Source organism: Pollicipes pollicipes, unplaced genomic scaffold, assembly GCF_011947565.3.
Source record: "Pollicipes pollicipes isolate AB1234 unplaced genomic scaffold, Ppol_2.1 Scaffold_4295;HRSCAF=5057_pilon_pilon_pilon, whole genome shotgun sequence".
Classification (NCBI taxonomy): Eukaryota; Metazoa; Arthropoda; class Thecostraca; order Pollicipedomorpha; family Pollicipedidae; genus Pollicipes; species Pollicipes pollicipes.
The window spans coordinates 42218569-42236803 of record NW_023596461.1 but is presented as its reverse complement, the minus strand read 5'-3'; the positions used below and the strand labels follow the sequence as shown (position 1 = coordinate 42236803).

At 56.7% G+C, this 18235-nt stretch overlaps 1 protein-coding gene across 10 annotated transcripts in view; it reads right to left on the bottom strand.

Annotated features, from left to right (window-relative positions):
* trol (terribly reduced optic lobes) overlaps positions 1-17066 on the bottom strand; it is a 113130-nt gene extending 96064 nt beyond the window's left edge. For 5 of the 10 annotated variants that reach the window (XM_037219830.1, XM_037219835.1, XM_037219831.1 and 2 more), the window contains exons 1-7: positions 16715-17066; positions 9283-9415; positions 8025-8182; positions 7256-7438; positions 6555-6710; positions 5821-5934; positions 856-963 (exon numbers count right to left, since the gene is read on the bottom strand). In XM_037219830.1, the coding sequence (XP_037075725.1) occupies positions 856-963; positions 5821-5934; positions 6555-6710; positions 7256-7438; positions 8025-8040 (577 nt within the window). In that variant the 5' untranslated portion in view covers positions 8041-8182; positions 9283-9415; positions 16715-17066. The remainder of the gene's footprint in view (positions 1-855; positions 964-5820; positions 5935-6554; positions 6711-7255; positions 7439-8024; positions 8183-9282; positions 9416-16714) is intronic. The other 5 variants (XM_037219832.1, XM_037219836.1, XM_037219837.1 and 2 more) reach the window with 3 other exon arrangements.
* Between the last annotated feature and the right edge of the window lie 1169 nt (positions 17067-18235).

Sequence of the window (18235 nt, the reverse complement as noted above, 5' to 3'; positions counted from 1 at the left end):
GTGACAAAACAACACGGCGAGCGCATTTTGATCCCGAACGTCACAACTGTTTTATCACCGTGGAGAGGACTGATTCAGACATTTTCACCGACTTCGACTTGAAAGTGAGGCGCATAAAACCTGCTTGCTCACGTAAAAAAACAAGAATTGATTTGTTTCATCGCAAGGATATATAAAATCCCAGTGGCGATGATAACACTTTTGCCATGCGTACCATGACGCATCATGCATACAGGAATGTATGTTGATTGCGAGACAAACAAGGGCTGCTACTACACTAAAAGTCAAATCGGTGAGGAGAATTGGCTGCTCATTGTGTCCCAATGGCGGACAATCTCGATCTGCAAGGAAAGGGAAGTGATACATCTCGTAAACGCTCTGGAACTAGAAAATTAGACCAAGTCATGCCTGCTTATGGGATCCACTTTTCATGCAGAGGATCCGAACACGCGAATGCGTTCACCAGAGCGGAACAAATCCAAATAAACGACTCTGGCCATTGAGTCGTCCAGTGCGAGCAGGCATTTAGAAACGGGTGACGTCATCACAAGTGGCAGCTTCAGCAGTGGACACGGCTGTCGGAGGCCGCACGAACCCCAGCAGCTCGCAGGCAGTCTACCAAGACGCCAGACACAAAAGAATCGCCGGACGCGATCCGTCTGGCCATGCAGACCTGCCGCGACCCCATCACGAATGAGGCAGCTGCGCAACGCGCGGACGCTCGAAGACCAGCCGCCGCGTGCTGTACCGCCCGTGCAACCTCTAAAAAACATGGATCGACGCGGCAGGCAGTGCAGAACTAGCTACGCACAAAGAGCCGGGCGGGGCCGACAGCCGGCACTGCTCGTGACATACTGCATCGAGCCTCGTCCTCGGCGCCCGGGCAGTCGACCAGCAGGTCACACCTCTTGCGCGCTGGCAGGCACGTGCCGTCGCCGCACCGGAACTGGTCGGCGGCGCACACTGTAACAGCGGCCGTCCGGCGACGGGTTACTTCGACTGTAGGTCACGGGGTCACAGAGCTGACCCCGTCTGGCCACTGCGACTGCAGACCCAATGTCTTGGGGCACGGCGACCTACAGCCCGGCACCTGCAGGGACGAACTTAAAAGACCCGGTGTTTGGTCGACTCGGTACTGGGTCGACCCGGTATTTGGTCTCCGGTGTTTGGTCGAAGCGGTATTGGGTCAGCGGGTCGGCAGACCCGACACTTGGTGTAGGAAAAGACCCATCACCTCGTCAAAGCACTACAGACCGAACACCGAGTCGCGGCGCCCACACACGGAACACCGAGTCGCGGCGCCCACAGAACCGGAATACGACCGCTGCGACTACGGACTCAACGACAGATTTTTGTAGACCCCATATCCGGTATTCATTGATAGGGACCACAGACCCGACATCTGATCATGTGGCACATAGTCATTCCTTGTTAGCCCCCCCCCCCCCGTACGGCGTTTTATTTTTTCATCGAGCGGTGGAGCTAAAAAGCACAGAGTGCCTTCAGTCATGCTCAGCAAACAAGCAAAAATCATACCGTTTCGGCAAGGTTCAGAACAGAAGCGCTCCGTAATTTAAACTAATGGCGTTTGCTTTCATGAAATGATCCGGGACGCAAGTCTACAGTAAACTTCTTCGTGGAAAAACGCGGCGAGAAACCTGAATTCACACGGGTTTTCGGAACTTCTTTGATCGACGCGAGTTGTCGGACCCTTCATGCTGTAAAAGTGTGTTCAGCCAGTGACATTACCGGCGTATCAACAAGAGCTGAAACAATATTCAAACCGTTTGACTACACCGTTTATAGCAAGCCGAAGGGCGCACGCTCGTCACCCCATTCAAAGCCAGCCCAACAGGTCTCCATCACCACCTCAGCATGCCTTTTGAGGCAACTCGCCGCGCCCGGGGGATGGCCAGTTACAGCGAGCCCCGGGTCACCCGCAGGTCCAGGCCGGCTCAGGGGACCGCCGCGGTCCTGGATCATCTCCCTGCCGCTCAGACGCGACGCGCGGACGACCGGCCGCTAAAAGCCGTCATCACTCAGCCGTCGCTGGTGTCTGTTTGTGTGGGAGGGTGCGATGGAGCTGGCCCGTGCAGTCCATGGGCACATAATTCCTATCATGCGGCCCCCGTGTCGTACCTCCCCCCCCCCCGCCGCTGTCGGCGGCGTGCAGTCGCGGGTCTGGTAACCGCAGGGCGATTGGAACCAGTCGGACCACACACAAACAGTGTGAAACTGATGATTCATTTGTCTGTCAGCCGTGGAGCGACCACGCGCAGCACCGCGACTGGCAGAACTGACGTCGGCCACGGCATTCCAGTACCGAGTTTATTCAGACTGCGCCTGTGTTGGTCAGCACCGTAACTTAACTATACACGCATCATAGTCGGCCCAAGCCCCACCCAAGACTCCGCCGAGCGTCCTCTACGTCCCTTGCTACCAACTGGCTCTCCGCGTTCGGGGCCCGTAGACGCTAGGCGTGCTATTCCCTGCTAGAGATGCCACATTAAATAGGCGCCAGCACTGTATCAGCACCGTCCTAAATGCAAACGGGTCGGCCTAGACCCGGCAGCGTTTGGCTTAAGTCGGCACTTGTACTCTCTTTTGATCCGTAACATGCTTCTTGCTACCAGCAAAGTCTCATTGCGCTGCCAGTCCAACCATCGCTTCGGTACCGTCACCTCAGATTCAGTACCGGCAGCTGGCATAGGGTATCACAATTTGAGTTACTTTTCTGCCATGCTGATCATCAGTTTTGCAAGGCGACGTTCGTGCCTGGATGGCGGTTCTCACGGTTGCTCTACCACAGTTCACTTCCTGCTTCACGTCCTACTTCCCAGCAGCCATCATTCAATGAGCTCATTGACACATAATTGCCTGCATGCATTCATAAATCATTTCTTTTACGCCTTCTGCATGGTTAAATAAGCATGCCTGCAGCCCCTGCGCGGTCTCGATGAAAGCTCATTACGCAGCCACGGAGCCACGTGAGCTTCGGTGAATCACTCCATAGAACGGCCGTCCTGCCCAACCTCTGCGTCAACTCAAAACCTGGCCGATTCCAGAAGCCCCTGTTTGGACAGAGCAGCCGCCCACTCGCCCGCCCCATTCTGACAGGCGTCACTTGGCGGAGATAAGCGGCCGCCTGTTGTTGTCCCCCTGCCACCCGGTCCTCAGTCCTCAGTCCCGCGCACCCAGCGCCCCCTGCGCCGTCCGCAGGTCCGTCGAGGCGCCCACGCGGAAGCGCGCTCCAGCCTTCACCGCGCCACTTGTGCTCGTGGCCCACAATCTGAGGCGACCATTTCAGCGCATCAAAACCCGATTCAGGGAACAAAATGGGGCGCCACCAAGTAACGCAACCGTGACGTAACGGCCCGTCGGGACTGTGAATGCGCCTGCAGAGACGCAGCGATAGTGCAGCTGCAGAATCAGGGTTCTGTGATACTGGCGCGGAGCAAGAGCAAGCAGGCATGGGCGCACACGGGCAACATTGCAAGGGCAACGCGCCTGCAGTCTAGAGCTGCATTCCACAGCCGTATAGACCTTTGAGGAAGTGCTGGTGCCAATGATTGGCAGTGAACGTTTTCGGGGAGCTGAGAACGCCGGTTGAAATAGAGTAGAACTGACACAAGCGCCATGTGTTCGGTGATGGTGAACCTAATCACTTAAGCTTGTTCATATTCACTATACAGTAACATTTTGCCGTGATGGGTCACCATGTCCACGCACGCCATGCGTAAGCCCTTCCCTGTGTGCAGTCTATATCAATAAACAGATTGCAACCCGACTCTGAACGAAGCGAGCTGTGATTAAGCAAAGCTGTCATATGGACAAGTCTTCCGGGCTTCCAAAGAAGCCTGGTTAAACAGTTCTCACTTTATTGAGAACTGCTGGACGAAATACTGTCTGACAGCCTCCAACAGCCAGATAAATGAGCAGAGGTCAAGTATTAATGTGTTTGGATGACTGCAACACACACATAAAAACGCCGTACATCAAGCTCGCGTCCGCGAGAGCCCCGCGGCCTCACAGACCGTCATACCGACCGGACCACACGCGACCAGGCTGACCGTCGCAGTCGAGTCACCAGTCGGCTTTCCGGCGACTTGCGAGTCGTCCCCGTCGAGTCGCGTGCGTCACATTCCGTCCCGCTCGTCAGTCGCGAGCGGGGAGGGGGGGGGGGGGGGGTGAGTTGGGTCCAGTCGGGTCCGATCGGGCCAGCCGTTTCGTCTCACTCGTCGGTCGCGAGCGGGTGGGGTGAGCTGGGTCCAGTGGGGTCCGGTCGGGCCTCAGACAGCCGTTCCGTCTCGCTCGTCAGTCGCGAGCGGGGGAGAGGGGGAGTTGGGTCCAGTCGGGTCCGGTCGAGCCTCAGACAGCCGTTCCGGCTCGCTCGTCAGTCGCGAGCGGGTGGGGTGAGCTGGGTCCAGTCGGGTCCGGTCGGGCCTCAGACAGCCGTTCCGTCTCGCTCGTCAGTCGCGAGCGGGGGAGAGGGGGAGTTGGGTCCAGTCGGGTCCGGTCGAGCCTCAGACAGCCGTTCCGGCTCGCTCGTCAGTCGCGAGCGGGTGGGGTGAGCTGGGTCCAGTCGGGTCCGGTCGGGCCTCAGACAGCCGTTCCGTCTCGCTCGTCAGTCGCGAGCGGGTGGGATGAGTTGGGTCCAGTCGGGTCCGATCGGGCCAGCCGCTCCGTCTCGCTCGTCAGTCGCGAGAGGGTGGGGTGAGCTGGGTCCACTCGGGTCCGGTCGGGCCTCAGACAGCCGTTCCGTCCCGCTCGTCAGTCGCGAGCGGGGGAGGGGGGGGGGAGTTGGGTCCAGTCGGGTCCGGTCGGGCCAGCCGTTTCGTCTCGCTCGTCAGTCGCGAGCGGGGGAGGGGGGGGGGGGGTGAGTTGGGTCCAGTCGGGTCCGGTCGGGCCTCAGACAGCCGTTCCGGCTCCCGTCACGTCCGAGCAGGAAGCCGCCCCGCCTCCGCCCACGCTCTCCCCGGCGACACGGGCAGCGGCAGCATACCAGACAGACACACAGGCGGCGAGGCCGGCGGCGGCGGCGTTCGAACATGAGGTCAGCACAGACAAACAGCGCGCGGCTGCTGCACAGTGTCATTGACGACCGGCGCCGTCAGAATACAGCCGGCCCCGCCGGCTGCAGCCGTCAGACGTGAACGGTCCGCCGAGCGCCATCCAACACCGCGGCGGGCGCGCAGCGCCGGCACAGCTGCAAGCCGTGGGAGGGAGACGGGGGGAGGGGGCTCAGGGTGCTCTCAGGTCAGAGGAGACTCTGGCTCAGCCTGAGGCTGCGCTGTCGGACGCGGGACGCTGCCGGAGAGGGCGCCACTGATGCCCCAGCAGGTGTTCAGGTCAGGGGAGACTCTGGTCCAGCCTGAAGCTGCGCCGTCGGACGCGGGACGCTGCCAGAGAGGGCGCCACTGATGCCCCAGCAGGTGTGAGCTCATATATCATCCGGAAAGACCAGGCAGCTGCGATGCTTGTTTTCCGAGGCCCTCGCCGAGTCCTTTCCATCGATAACGTTTCGGTTTAGGGGCGCTTCCACCGCGTTGGTCATTTTGCAAGTTCTCTCCACCAGTGTAGCCTCGGCTGACGCCACGGACACTTGATTTCGTGCTGTCCGTCGATGCAGTCTCTGCTTACCTTCCGGACAGTTGATCTCGTCCTGTCCATCGGTGCAGTCTCCGCTTACCTTCCGGACAGTTGATCTCGTCCTGTCCATCGGTGCGGTTACAGTCGATCTCGTCCTGTCCATCGGTGCAGTCTCTGCTTACCTTCCGGACAGTTGATCTCGTCTTGTCCATCGGTGCGGTCTCCGCTTACCTTCCGGGCAGTCAATCTCGTCCTGTCCATCGGTGCAGTCCTGGACGCCATCGCAGCGGCGGGTGAACGGCACGCATCGACTGACGTCACAGAGAAGCTCCGAGGCGCCGCACACTGGCCGGCCGACACAGCGCATGCGTTACCACGGCAACCAGGCAAGGTGTCCACCTGTCCAAACCGGCAGCGCAACCGACCCCCGCAAACGCTCGGCAAGGGCTGGACAGGACAACGCGCGGAGGACCTCGGCGCACCACAACCGATCGAACTTAGTCGCTGTTACGATCAGTGCTACTGGTGCCAAGACATGCAGTTACACGGCTGGGTCAGTAGTGAGATCCGCCCTTACAGGCGTCGGCATGCGCGTCTACACTACGCTGGCATGTGGACTACAACAGCCTGCTAAAGCGGTACGTCTGAACCAGTGCGACGGACGGGAAGAACATCGTCCAGCGAAATCAATTCCGTGACCTTACGCTCACGACACGTTTCCTCTGTGTGGAGGGGAAGAGAACGCCGAAGTTTACCCTGGCCAGTCCGTGAAGTCAAACGGAGGCGGCGCTTATCTCCCATTCAACACCCCCTCAGACTACATAGTTCACGGGTGGGGCCGCTGCGGCACCCGCTGCCTCCAGAGCGTTTTCTTGGGGCACGCCCGCGTGACGGCGGTTCATCCGGTCCTTGCAAGGCCTACTGTCGGCGCTGTGCCGTCAAAGCAAACGCCCCCGCGCGCCTACCGTCTGACGATGGTTTGTCGGGGCAGTTGTTCTCGTCGTCGCCACCCGGGCAGTCCCGTTTGCCGTCACACAGCTGCACCTCGCAGATCAGTGTGCCGTCGCTACAGAAGGCCACATTGTCGCCCCGACACATCGCCTCCGGCTCTTTGCCCTGATCTGCAAAGCATGGCACATGCGAGCCCTCTACGCACTCCGTGTGGCGCCACGCCGGCGAGCGCTGTTAGCTAGTGATTGTGCTGATCATGCAGCGGCTGGACGCTCCTCACGGCCATGCATTGCGGTGCACACCATATGTGGCGTAGCAGACCGTCCAGTGTGCCAGCCATCTGGCGTGTTCCTGTGCTCACGCCACCGCTTCAGGTTATGCTATTAGTCTCAGGTGTTACGTTTCCAACGGCCGCCGTTCGGTCGCGTACGGGCCAAACACCACACCCAGTCGGCGCAGTGGCGGCGCCAGATGCTAACTATCAGCATCAGAGGCCGCGACTCGCTGGTCCACGCCGGGGGGGGGGGGGGGGAGGGGGCAGCACGCACAATATGTGTGTCGGAGGTGCTGGCTCCGCGGCCGTTGTCGGGCGGAGGCAGCCCACTCACCGTCGGCGACGGGGCACCGGCCGGGGTCTGAGAAGGCGGCGCACCCATCACCTCCTCCGAACGGGGACCGACGCCGTGATGGGAGACGGGCGGGGGCGCACACTCACCGTCGGGGTCGACTGGGCCGGCCGGGGTGGTGGCCAGAGGACAGCCCAGCTCGTCGGAGCCGTCGCGACACTCGGCCAGGCCGTTGCAGCGCGCTGTCTGCGGCAGACACTCGCCGCTGCGACAGCGCAGCTCGTACTCGGTACACGTCCGCTCCGGCGCCGCCGACGGCTCACTCGGCAGCCCTGCGCGCGGACAGAGGGCGCCACGGCCGATGTAGGTGGCGCCACCGGTGCTACAGAGCTGCCGGCGCCAGCGGCGCGCCGGGACGTCTCCACCGTAAGGTGGCACCGCACGACGGAGAAAAGGCATGCGGTCGCCAGTCAGAGCCAACCGCAGGACAGCAAAACGCAGCTACGTGACGACAGCTACAATCATGCCCACGAAATATGCCATCTACTTGAAGTATCTGATAAGCTGGTGGAACATTCTAGAACGAAGAGCATCGACGGGATCCGCCTGTCATCGCTTGTTGGCCTAAAGTGGGGCCAAGATGGCCGAAACCGCCCAGAAGGGCAAGCGAGATATCCCAGAGGTTTGAGCGTGTGTACAGCGCAACTGAACATAAACTCATCAGTGACTGTGACCTGACACAGGCTGCAGGCTTAGATGCAGTACCCGATGCACGTGAAAACAGAGACAAGCGTAAAAGACAGGGAAGCGGACAACTTGCAAGGGTCCCGCATGACAATCAACTACTACACTACCAGGGGTCTCCATCTATTCCGACATCCATCCTGGCATGCCCAACACACGCGGCCGTCAGCTTGCCTCCGAAGCGGCGCATCCGGAAGTCGATGAAGGGATGTCCATCGATCTCTCTTTTGTCCCGTGCGTCGGCCAGCACACGCTCGAATTCTGCCTGGTCGTCGAAGTCCTGGGATGTCAGGTCCACGGTGTAGTCGCAGGAGGATCCCACGTAGCCGGGACTGGCGGCACAGATAGAGGCAGCCCGACTCAGTGCTGGCGGCACAGATAGAGGCAGCCCGACTCAGTGCTGACGGCACAGATAGAGACAGCCCGACTCAGTGCTGACGGCACAGATAGAGGCAGCCCGACTCAGTGCTGGCGGCACAGATAGAGGCAGCCCGACTCAGTGCTGGCGGCACAGATAGAGGCAGCCCGACTCAGTGCTGGCGGCACAGACAGAGGCAGCCCAACTCAGTGCTGACGCTTGGGCTCTCTGGCAACTGCCGACATCCAGCGTTTGGAGGCATGCCATGTACGCCAGGATTCCAGCAGGGACTGGCCGAGCGGCTCTACAATACTGCAGTGTGATCCTGTGACGATGCAATGGCACAGTTGTAGACAAATGCACAGACCATGCGACCACGAGAGTCGCAACCGTGACCTGCCATTGTGCACCTGAGAGAGAAAACACGTCTAAGCCAAGAAAGAATCATTGGCACAAATCAAATATTACCTACGTCTGATGCCACCCACATCTTGCAAGACTGATGTTTTACATCTATATCTAACTTTCACAACAGAATGCGTTCGTTCCTTGCCTGAGTGAATAACGTCCATAGCCTGCCCGAACGACAGGTTTCTCGTGTGAAGGTATGGGTTGCCTCATTCAGATGACGAACGCGGAGCACGCTCCATACCGGAGTTTAAAAACACTCTCACTCCGCACCCGGATGGGAGCATGTGTGCACCTGAATGGCAGGCGACGACACAAATGTGCACTCCGTGAATGGATGGCACGTATGACACGTGCACAAACGTAGGTAACTAAGTGTCTGGATGCCGATCCCTACCTGAATGGCGGCACACGCCCCAACACGTAGGTATGCCCCATACCCCGTGCCTTGATGCCTGTGCTTACCTTGCATGACGGGAGACAACACACGTGCGCGCCTCGTTCCTGGATGGTGGCTCGCTCCCGAACGGCAGCATACACAATCCTCCATAGCTAAAAGACGGGTGGTGCCAGGACGACAGCACACGCTCGCACCCTGTCGTCCACGTCGACTCCTACCTGAATGACGGCACAGGCTTATTCCTCTCCCTTGGATGACGTGCATACCTGGCCTGGATGACTGTTGCCACCTGGCGGCCAGGTGTGGTGTCGTACAGCTCCTGAACGGCGTCCGCCAGGAAGGCCGCGTGCTCCACTGGCTCGCAAGCCTCGCCCAGGGTCAGGGTCAGGCGGTAGTACACTGGAACAGGGAACCCGGGCGCTCACGAAGGGCTGATAGCTCACGGAGAAGCTGCTAAAGGGGCGGCAACGTGGGAGGGGGTGCGGGGGACGGGGGGGGGGGGGGGGGGGGGCGGAGAGCGCCAGCGTCGCAGTTCGACGTGTGTGGCGGCGTTGACTTTTTCGAACTGGCTGAAGTATGGGTTTTTGCGTTCGCATCGGGCCAGTCGTCAAAACTGTTTAGATCAGTGTCAGATTTCATCAAACTTTTCGGCAGAAAACTTTAAGACGGCTGTTCTCGCTTTTCAGATCGGAGGAACGTTTTACAAAACATTTTCCACTCGTTCCATATTCCCGGAAAGTTTACAGTTGCACACCGAAGCTGTTAACAAGGGTTCTGTCCAAGCGTCTGCAATAACCAGGAATACGAAGACGAAGGATTACTGTGAGGAGAATCGCATCTGAAGCTGTCTGTAAATGCTCCATTGTCAAGGATAACTAGTCCAGAGGTGAGCATCGGTTGCTCCCTGTAGTCACATTCACTGCTACTAAACCCGGTAGGTGTACGTGCGCGCCTGCCATCTAAGGGCGCAAACTCTTAACACGACCTCGCGCTACCGGGAAGCGTTAATGACCAGCCTTTAGCTGGCCGGCCTGGTGAGAGTGACAAGAAAGGTAGGTGTCACCCGTCCTGCACGCAGCTGGTGAAACACGCTCATGGAAAATACGTCGCTGAGCGTTCGCGCTAACACTCACTTGTTGTCGGTCTGTCGTCAACAATGCGCTATCAGGAGACAGATGAGTGATGAAGGACGACTGGCCTCATGGGTGAAGAGCACTATTGTTATTTAAACAGATTACGTGTGATCACATCCGTGTTGACAGGAGAATGCGATGCTGCCCAAGTCCACATTGCGTCTCACCATTGTACCTTACCCCCCGAGGCACCGCGATCGCCAGGTTTGTCCCTGCCATTCAGGATGGCTAATATACATGCACACCCTACGATCCCGTGTTAGCATATACATATTCAAAACAGGATGCGCATTTCTACCGGTAAGGTTTTGTCATAGTGTCCACGAGCTGTTAGGAAATATCTATGATATGTTTTACTTGTCCTGCTTTACTATCTCCTTCGCGATTTACACTACCAAAGGCATTTACGATACCTTATGAGAAGGCCAAGGCGCTGCCAGACACTCCAAGTGTCAAGACCGCCAACGCCTGGTAGTTAGTAGACAGGTAGACAATGTCTGACAATTTGTTTATCCGACAGTTTATTTGATACCTTTATCTAAAGGCTAAAGCGGTTCCATACTGTTGGCTGCGAAACTGTCTCTCGCATGCCTGTTATTGTGAAGCATCCTTCTAGTACATCTGTAATTTTGTAAATGGCAGAATTGTTATGAGAGTTAGCAGCTTCTTCGAAGCGATGCCGTGCGAATTACAATGCTGTGCTGACCTTATAGGTCGGCAGATGCGAACAAAGGTTTGTTTCCCGTGCAGTTCACAAGAAAATCACAATGTGTTTCTACCTGCCTAACATTACCAGGCAAGTGTATGCTCCGCGAGCCTATTTCTAATATTTTTGAAACTCGAAGCATTGCTAATATTTTACCCCGCTTAGCTCTGACGGATCTACCGTGCAACGCACAACGCTGCTCATGACAAGCTTTCCCTAGTGTCAGCTCAACATGCCACAAATTCCACGCCACAACGCTGCTCATGACGAGCTTTCCCTAGTGTCAGCTCAACATGCCACAAATTCCACGTCTCCGCCAAGTTTTGCGCATTAGAATAGATTTGCCGTAAGCTTTCCAACGAATTTACAAAATTTATAGGAAAAGTTTGAGGAAGATCAAAACCATTCCAGATAAGTCCACCAGGATTAATGAAGCCAAGTTGAGGAATAAACAAGTCATTTGTATTCTTCCTTTCTCAGCTGGAAGTAAGCCGCCAGGCGGGCGCTGCAAAACTTTACATCGCCACATTCAGCTATGGTTTCATCCCGTCTTGAAAATGGCGTCTACGGCGCTGGTGAAATTGCCATTGCCCGCAATCGCCAGACTCAATCTTGGGGAGTAGTGACATATAAACTATCTGTTGAAACTCGCTGTCTTGCCTTAAAACAACTGCATGCTTCTCTGCGTTCAATATTGACAGTTAACTAGTGACGACGTGTTTAGCCATTTGCGAATTAGCGCGACACATATTTGGTCTGGAATTCATCCGCAAAACTTACGCAGTAGCATGTAAAGACGTTTGGGGATTGAGGGTGTCTGAATGCCAATAACTGCGCGCCTAATATGCGCGAAAAAGATGCTAAGCCACGCGTGGAGCTAGTTTCTGGGGAAGACAACACTATTCAAGTTGGTGTTTCTTTCCGACCCATCTAATAAATGATTTAAATAAATGCGAATAAATCAAACAGCTCACGACAAAGCATGCTTCCTGCATCAAATTCAAAAAGTGATATGTTGCCTGACGTCTGGAAGAGGGGAAGGTAACTACCTGAGCTGAAGCTTAGGATAACTAGGTAGGGCCACTGGCGTCACATGAAATACTTGACTGACCTTCACTGGTCAGAGGTCAGCTGAACAGCTGACTCGCCAGCTGACGTTCTGTGCGGAGCAAGCAAGGAGCTGAGCATACTACTGCTGCTGCTCCAGAGCTTAGTCGCGGCGTGGGAAGGCTTCCAAATCTTTGATCAGCAGCTATGGACGGAAGGGTTCTCCGGACTGTCGCCCTCGTAAGCCAGACGAGGACGCCCGTACAACTATGGACGGAAGGGTCCTCCGGACTGTCGCCCTCGTAAGCCAGACGAGGACGTCCGTACAAGTGCGCTTTCCGTGACACTGGTACTTTGCTCTCTTAGTCCGCCAAGTTTGATTAGCGTGCTTCAATTTCTCCTAACGTTTGTGAAGTACGCGCATTGCGCTACGTAAAATATTGCATCTAAAACGTCTTTTAAAATGCCCCGTGAACTATCCATCTAATATCAATGATATAATACGACGGGCTGTAAGTCATGTATGCATAATGCATGCGCACACGCGACGTACTAACTCATCTATCGGACGGGCGGTTTGCTACATTCCAGGAGTTTCGTTCATGCCGAGACACTGTTTCCTTTGGCAGCCGGCCCAACAAGATGTGTTCCTGCCACGCGCGGCCGTCAGCTGCAATATGCATTTGTTGTCTCACTAGTCAGCGTTTGCAGCAGATCAAGTGTGGTGCGGCCATCACTGCGAGTGGTCGGAGTACTCTGGCCACTGACTCACGCCCGCACGTGCACCGGTGGGGGTACATACTTCTGGTGTTACCAGTAGCCGACCTGCCCTGCTGCTCAGCTCAGGGCCGCCAAATTGATCCCCTCCCCCTTTGCAAGATATGGATGGTCCAGCTGTGGCGGGTTATCCAGGGGAACAGTGGGGGTGGGACCCCTTTAAATCAGCGCAGCATTACATAAGATTTCCCATATCCTGTACAAGATCCCAAGTTGAACCACCTTTGGTCCAGTGTTCAGGCAGCATTTGTTCGTTACATGAGCAGACCTAATTTTATTAACTCCATCAGAATCCAAACAAGTAAAGGCAACGCTACAACTAATTCAAAACTTTGTTTTAATCTGAGCTCAAAGACATGCTTAGCAGGCTGGTGGGTATGTATGTATGTTCTCTTGATATTAAAGACTTTGGTTATGTTTATGATTGTGTTCCAAAACTTATTTTCCGACGTTACATTTCTAAGGCATGAAATGATTTTGAGGCTGCAAGTTGCTCTCATTGCCCTGGGATTCAGGCTGATTGCCAGAAAGTTAGATGATAAAGATTGATAGAACACAGCTTCTAGTAAGATTTTTGCGATGAACAATTTGCCACATCGGTGTGCTTAGGCCAGTTTAGGAACCCCAACTGAAAAGACACAGAATCATCACATAATAACCATACGAGGAAATCACAATCATTAACATAACTGAACTATCAACAGGTGAGTGGTGGTTAGTAGTACTGAGCAATATTTCTGAGATCACGAAAAATCTATTAACGGTCGCCGTGAAGCTTTCAGTAGCCGATGATACATTAATAAGGAATATTTCGCACAAGGCAAATAGTGAACCAAGGTAATCCATAGTTACTAAGGTATGTTTTTATCTCTGAGTGGGTACGTAGCTATCTTTATGACACAGATGTCTCTTGTCGCCGTTTATTGTCAGTGAATGGCATCCTTCAGCGTGAAAGGGTATATAACAGTGAACTACAAGAGCACAGGTCACTCCTGATTAATCGCTGAACTTTTCAAGGTAAACAAGGTCAGTGACCTGACAAATTCCTTTTACGTGAGGTCGGTTCGACGCTACCGGATCAGAGCAAGAGTTTATACTCGTTTGCCTCGTAAGCGAGTCGTCCTTACTCCGGAAAAGCGCAAGGTTTCAGTTTTGCGTTCCCGAACGTTTAAGTTGACCTGACCTGTACGGTCAGCAGCCAGATCCCAAGGAGATACACTGGACATTGGAAGATTCCTTTCACAGAAACTACCCGCTTGGTCCCGTTTCGTGCCTCTTGCTCCCTTTGGGACCCGGTTATGATCGGTCTACACCGTCCCGCTTAGGGCTGCACCGCCAGTCACACCGACGAACAATGGCCAGCCCATACAGCATGGACTGGTGAGTGTGCCGTACTTTTCACAACGGATGAGCTGACGGGAGGAGCTAATTGACGCCGCCTTGCAGGCGCAGACCGAACATCTGCGTTGCCTTGTTGGCTGCTTGTTTATCGGTACTCTCAGCAGAGATTGACGCCCGGTTTCACCTCGAACGCTAATAAATGAAATTTGAATTGAAATGTAATGTCTGGAGCACAGCACCGTTCGTCTGCACCGCAGCAAAACTTCAACTCCGTCCGCATGTCCCACTTCCCCGGTTACAAGCCCGTTCACCTAGCACGTGAGCATACGTGAACCGCTGTTTGGAGAGGTGTCACTGGGCTCGCCCCCCCCCCCCCCTCTCGACCGGAGAGGGCCGGCGGCGGCCGCGCCCGCAGCGGCCAGGTCAGCTCATGTCTGCGCCGCCGGCGGCAGACGGCTGGCATGCGGTGCGCCAGTGAGTCAGAGGCGCTCGGGCGGCGCCGTCGCCGGCTGCACGGGCCGCCGGCTTCCACGCATGGGTCACATCGGTCTGGGACCGGCTGGCCGGCTGTACGCCCCCACAGAGTCCCGGTAGACAGTTTGCCGCCCCCGCACTGTCCCGACAGACATCGCAACGCCCCCACACTGTCACTGTGACATACCCGCGTCGCATCACTTAATGTGGTGCCCGCGCCGTCCTAGCAGCCACCGTACCGCTCCTGCACTCGTTGCGTCAGATAAAGGTCCGTTCAGTACTATCCCAGTGGATGTACAGAGGATGCTTTGCATTTCCTGCAGACATTCGCCAATGCATCTCGGACTACCTTTGCAGACCTCTCCCCTCGAAGAGTGCTGCCGACACCTTTGCACTCTTGCAGCTCACCTACAGACCCTTTCGTCCCAGTGGCCTGAAATGACTGCTCACCCTTGCAGACCCCCCACCCCCACCCCCCTCCCCTCCCCCCGCGTTGGTCAATTTCGCCGTTGTTGCAAACTTTGACGCTGCAAGTCACGCCACATCATAGGCAACAAGTTTCAGGTTACAACCGGAGCCAGCGTGCCACGCCGCGCGGCCCGCCCAATTGTATCCTTACTAATCAAGCGTGTTGTGAACACTAATAAACTCTTGACATGCTTTTTCCATAGTGGTAGCTGCATTGCTAGCTTATCTGTGCGCGTGTCCAAAAATGTTTCAAACGAAGATTCTGGTGCTGGAGGATGTATCTCTGTGACACGCTATCACCGAGCACGAGTATGTTAATCTATGACAGCATGTCGTCACGACTGTATGGAGCGCGCCGGCCGTCCACCGAGCCTCTTATCCGCGCGGTAGCAGGGTGACCTCACTGGTCTGGAGCGCTCCCGCGCGTAGTGAGTCGCACCAACGCGGGAGGTCACGACAGACGTCCACTGATCGGGCGGCTCGTGCGTGACACAAAAGGAGGGCGGCTCGTGGTACGCACGCGCCAGGGAGCCGGCAGAGTTCAGGATGGTCTGGAGCGTGAATAACCATACTCTGGTGGTCTGGAGGGTGGCCGGGTTATAATGAGCTACCGACGAGCGTGACGTTTGTGAGTGCGACCATTACGCTTTGAGAGACAAATCGAATGAATGGCCGCCATGTGGAAAGCAGCGGGTGCGTCGGACTAGCTCCGGTAGTGGTGTTCAGTGGTCGTCTTCGACCTCCACACAGGCCAGGAGAATCCGAAGATGCAGGTTTGCAGCGACAGGCTTAAATCGAAACATCCGTGGGCTGTTTATCGCATGGCATACGACGGCTGGAGTTGACGACCCATCCGCAGCGCGTCGGCGCCTTTGGTCACGCCCGGACACTGCCCTCGCGCCGCCCCCAGGCCCCACACCCGGACACCGTCCTCATGCCGCCCCCAGGCCCCACACCTGGACACCATCCTCATGCCGCCCCCAGGCCCCACACCCGGACACCGTCCTCATGCCGCCCCTAGGCCCCACACCTGGACACCATCCTCATGCCGCCCCCTAGGCCCCACACCCGGACACCATCCTCATGCCGCCCCTAGGCCCCATGCCTGGACACTGCCCTCGCGCCGCCCCTGGGCCCATGCCTGGACACCGCCCTCGCGTCGCCCACAGGCCCCATATAGGGACACCGCCCTCACGCCGCTTCTAGGGCCCAAACCAGGACACCGCCCTCGCGCCCCCCCCTGGACACGCCCTCACGCCGCTTCTAGGGCCCAAACCAGGACACCGCCCTCGCGCCGCCCCTAGGCCCCATATAGGGACACCACCCTCACGCCGCTCCTAGGGCCTAAACCGGGACACCGCCCTCGCGCCGCCCCTGGACCCCATATAGGGACACCGCCCTCACGCCGCTTCTAGGGCCCAAACCGGGACACCGCCCTCGCGCCGCCCCTAGGCCCCATATAGGGACACCACCCTCACGCCGCTCCTAAGGCCCAAACCGGGACACCGCCCCCGTACCGACCCTAGGCCGCATACCGGGACACCGCCCTCGCGCCGCCCCTAGGCCCCATACCGGGACACCGCACTCGCGCCGCCCCTGGGCCGCATACCGGGACACAGCCCTCGCGCCGCCCCTAGGCCCCATACCCGGACACCACCCTCGCACCACCCCTCGGCCCCATACCCGGACACCGCCCTCGCGCCGACCCCGGCCCGCCCGCCCGCCGCAAGCTGTCCGACGGCAGGAGCTTACCGAGTCCCGGCGGCGTGGTGGGCAGCGCCGGCGTGGTCCCTATGCGCGGCCCGACTCCAGTGATGCCGTCGAGCGGCCCCGAGCCCTCCGTCACGAGGTCCTCGTCGTCGGGGGGCAGTGCCCGGTCCGGCAGCAAGGCGTCACCCGACGGCACGCCCTCCTCCTCCTCCTCATCGCCGTAGTCTTCATAGTCTTCGTAGTGGTAGTCGTCTTCGCCGCCGTTGAAGACGTTCCAGATCTGGCGTTTGTGGCGCGCGAGGAGCGACGTGCGGGCGGCGGCGACCGGCAGCGGCTCGGGCAACGGCGCCGCTGCGCCGCCCTCCTCGAACGTCAGGTCATTGTTGGTGCTCTTGCTCTGAAACGAGTAGATATGGCGGTGAGGGCGGGCCCCATCAACGTTATTGCTCTGGCGTTATGGTGAGACACACGTCTGCAACGCTGTGAGGGAATAGTCAGGTCACTGTTGGTGCCCATCAGCTCGCAGACTTGGCGATAATGGATGGTTTGAGGTACTCGCGGGATTGATCAACATTCTTCAAGAAACATAATAGGGCACAGCAAAGTCCTAATTTGTAACGGCGAAGCCCTTGCCACACATAAGCGCTGTGGCTTGTTGTGCTGTTTTAAGCGTGGCTGTAGACCGCTGGCAGCGAACAGGTGCTCTGTATGATAATGAGAAGCCACATCAAAGTCGGATTGGACGATGAGTCACCGATGCTATCTTGGGTAGTGCCGCTCCCTTTGACGTCACGTCGAAGCCGGCCTTTGAATTTAGGCTCCCTGCTGTGCTCATGGAAGCATTTTGGTTGCGTCCTTCTACTGGCCTGGTTTGATAAAGATGATAAGTTTAACGTGCGCGGATGTTCATTGTAAATATACGCTATCTCAGCTTGCCTTTCCCGCACGAAACCTTAAATCAACATGCTGCTGCAATTGCGTTCAATGACTTGAGCCTGACTTTGGACAAGAGCGGCTAATTTGAATAAGAATACAACCGTCTATCTACATAAAGCGTGTAATCAAAATCCCGTACACCTCAGAGCTTAGCTGATGTTTCATGATTTTGGGCTTAAAACACCGTGCAAGTATCAAATAAGCCATTGTCACTGCTGTGGTAATGGTTCATCTGATACTTCACAGACTGTTCGACTCCAGGTGGGCTGCCGACGCTGGCCCCAATTCGCTGTACGGAGCGCTCATTCTGGTCTGGCCCCGCTGACCTTTACACGAGCCGACTCCACACCTGACCCTGGCGATCTTAAAAGAAACCGAGTTGCCTCTGACGAACACGACTGCGATCTTGAATGACTATAAATGACTGTACCCAGTTTGAGAGATCTCACGGAAGCTGACACAATTTGCTTCCTTTTTAACGCACTGTTTTAATATATCGCATTTAACACTGACCAGCATACACCTGAAGTAGTTGGACACCTGTTAACGATACCCACGATGTTATAATCAATATCAGCATACATAAAACATGCTATACAAGCTTCATTGTCGTGCAATAAGGAGTGA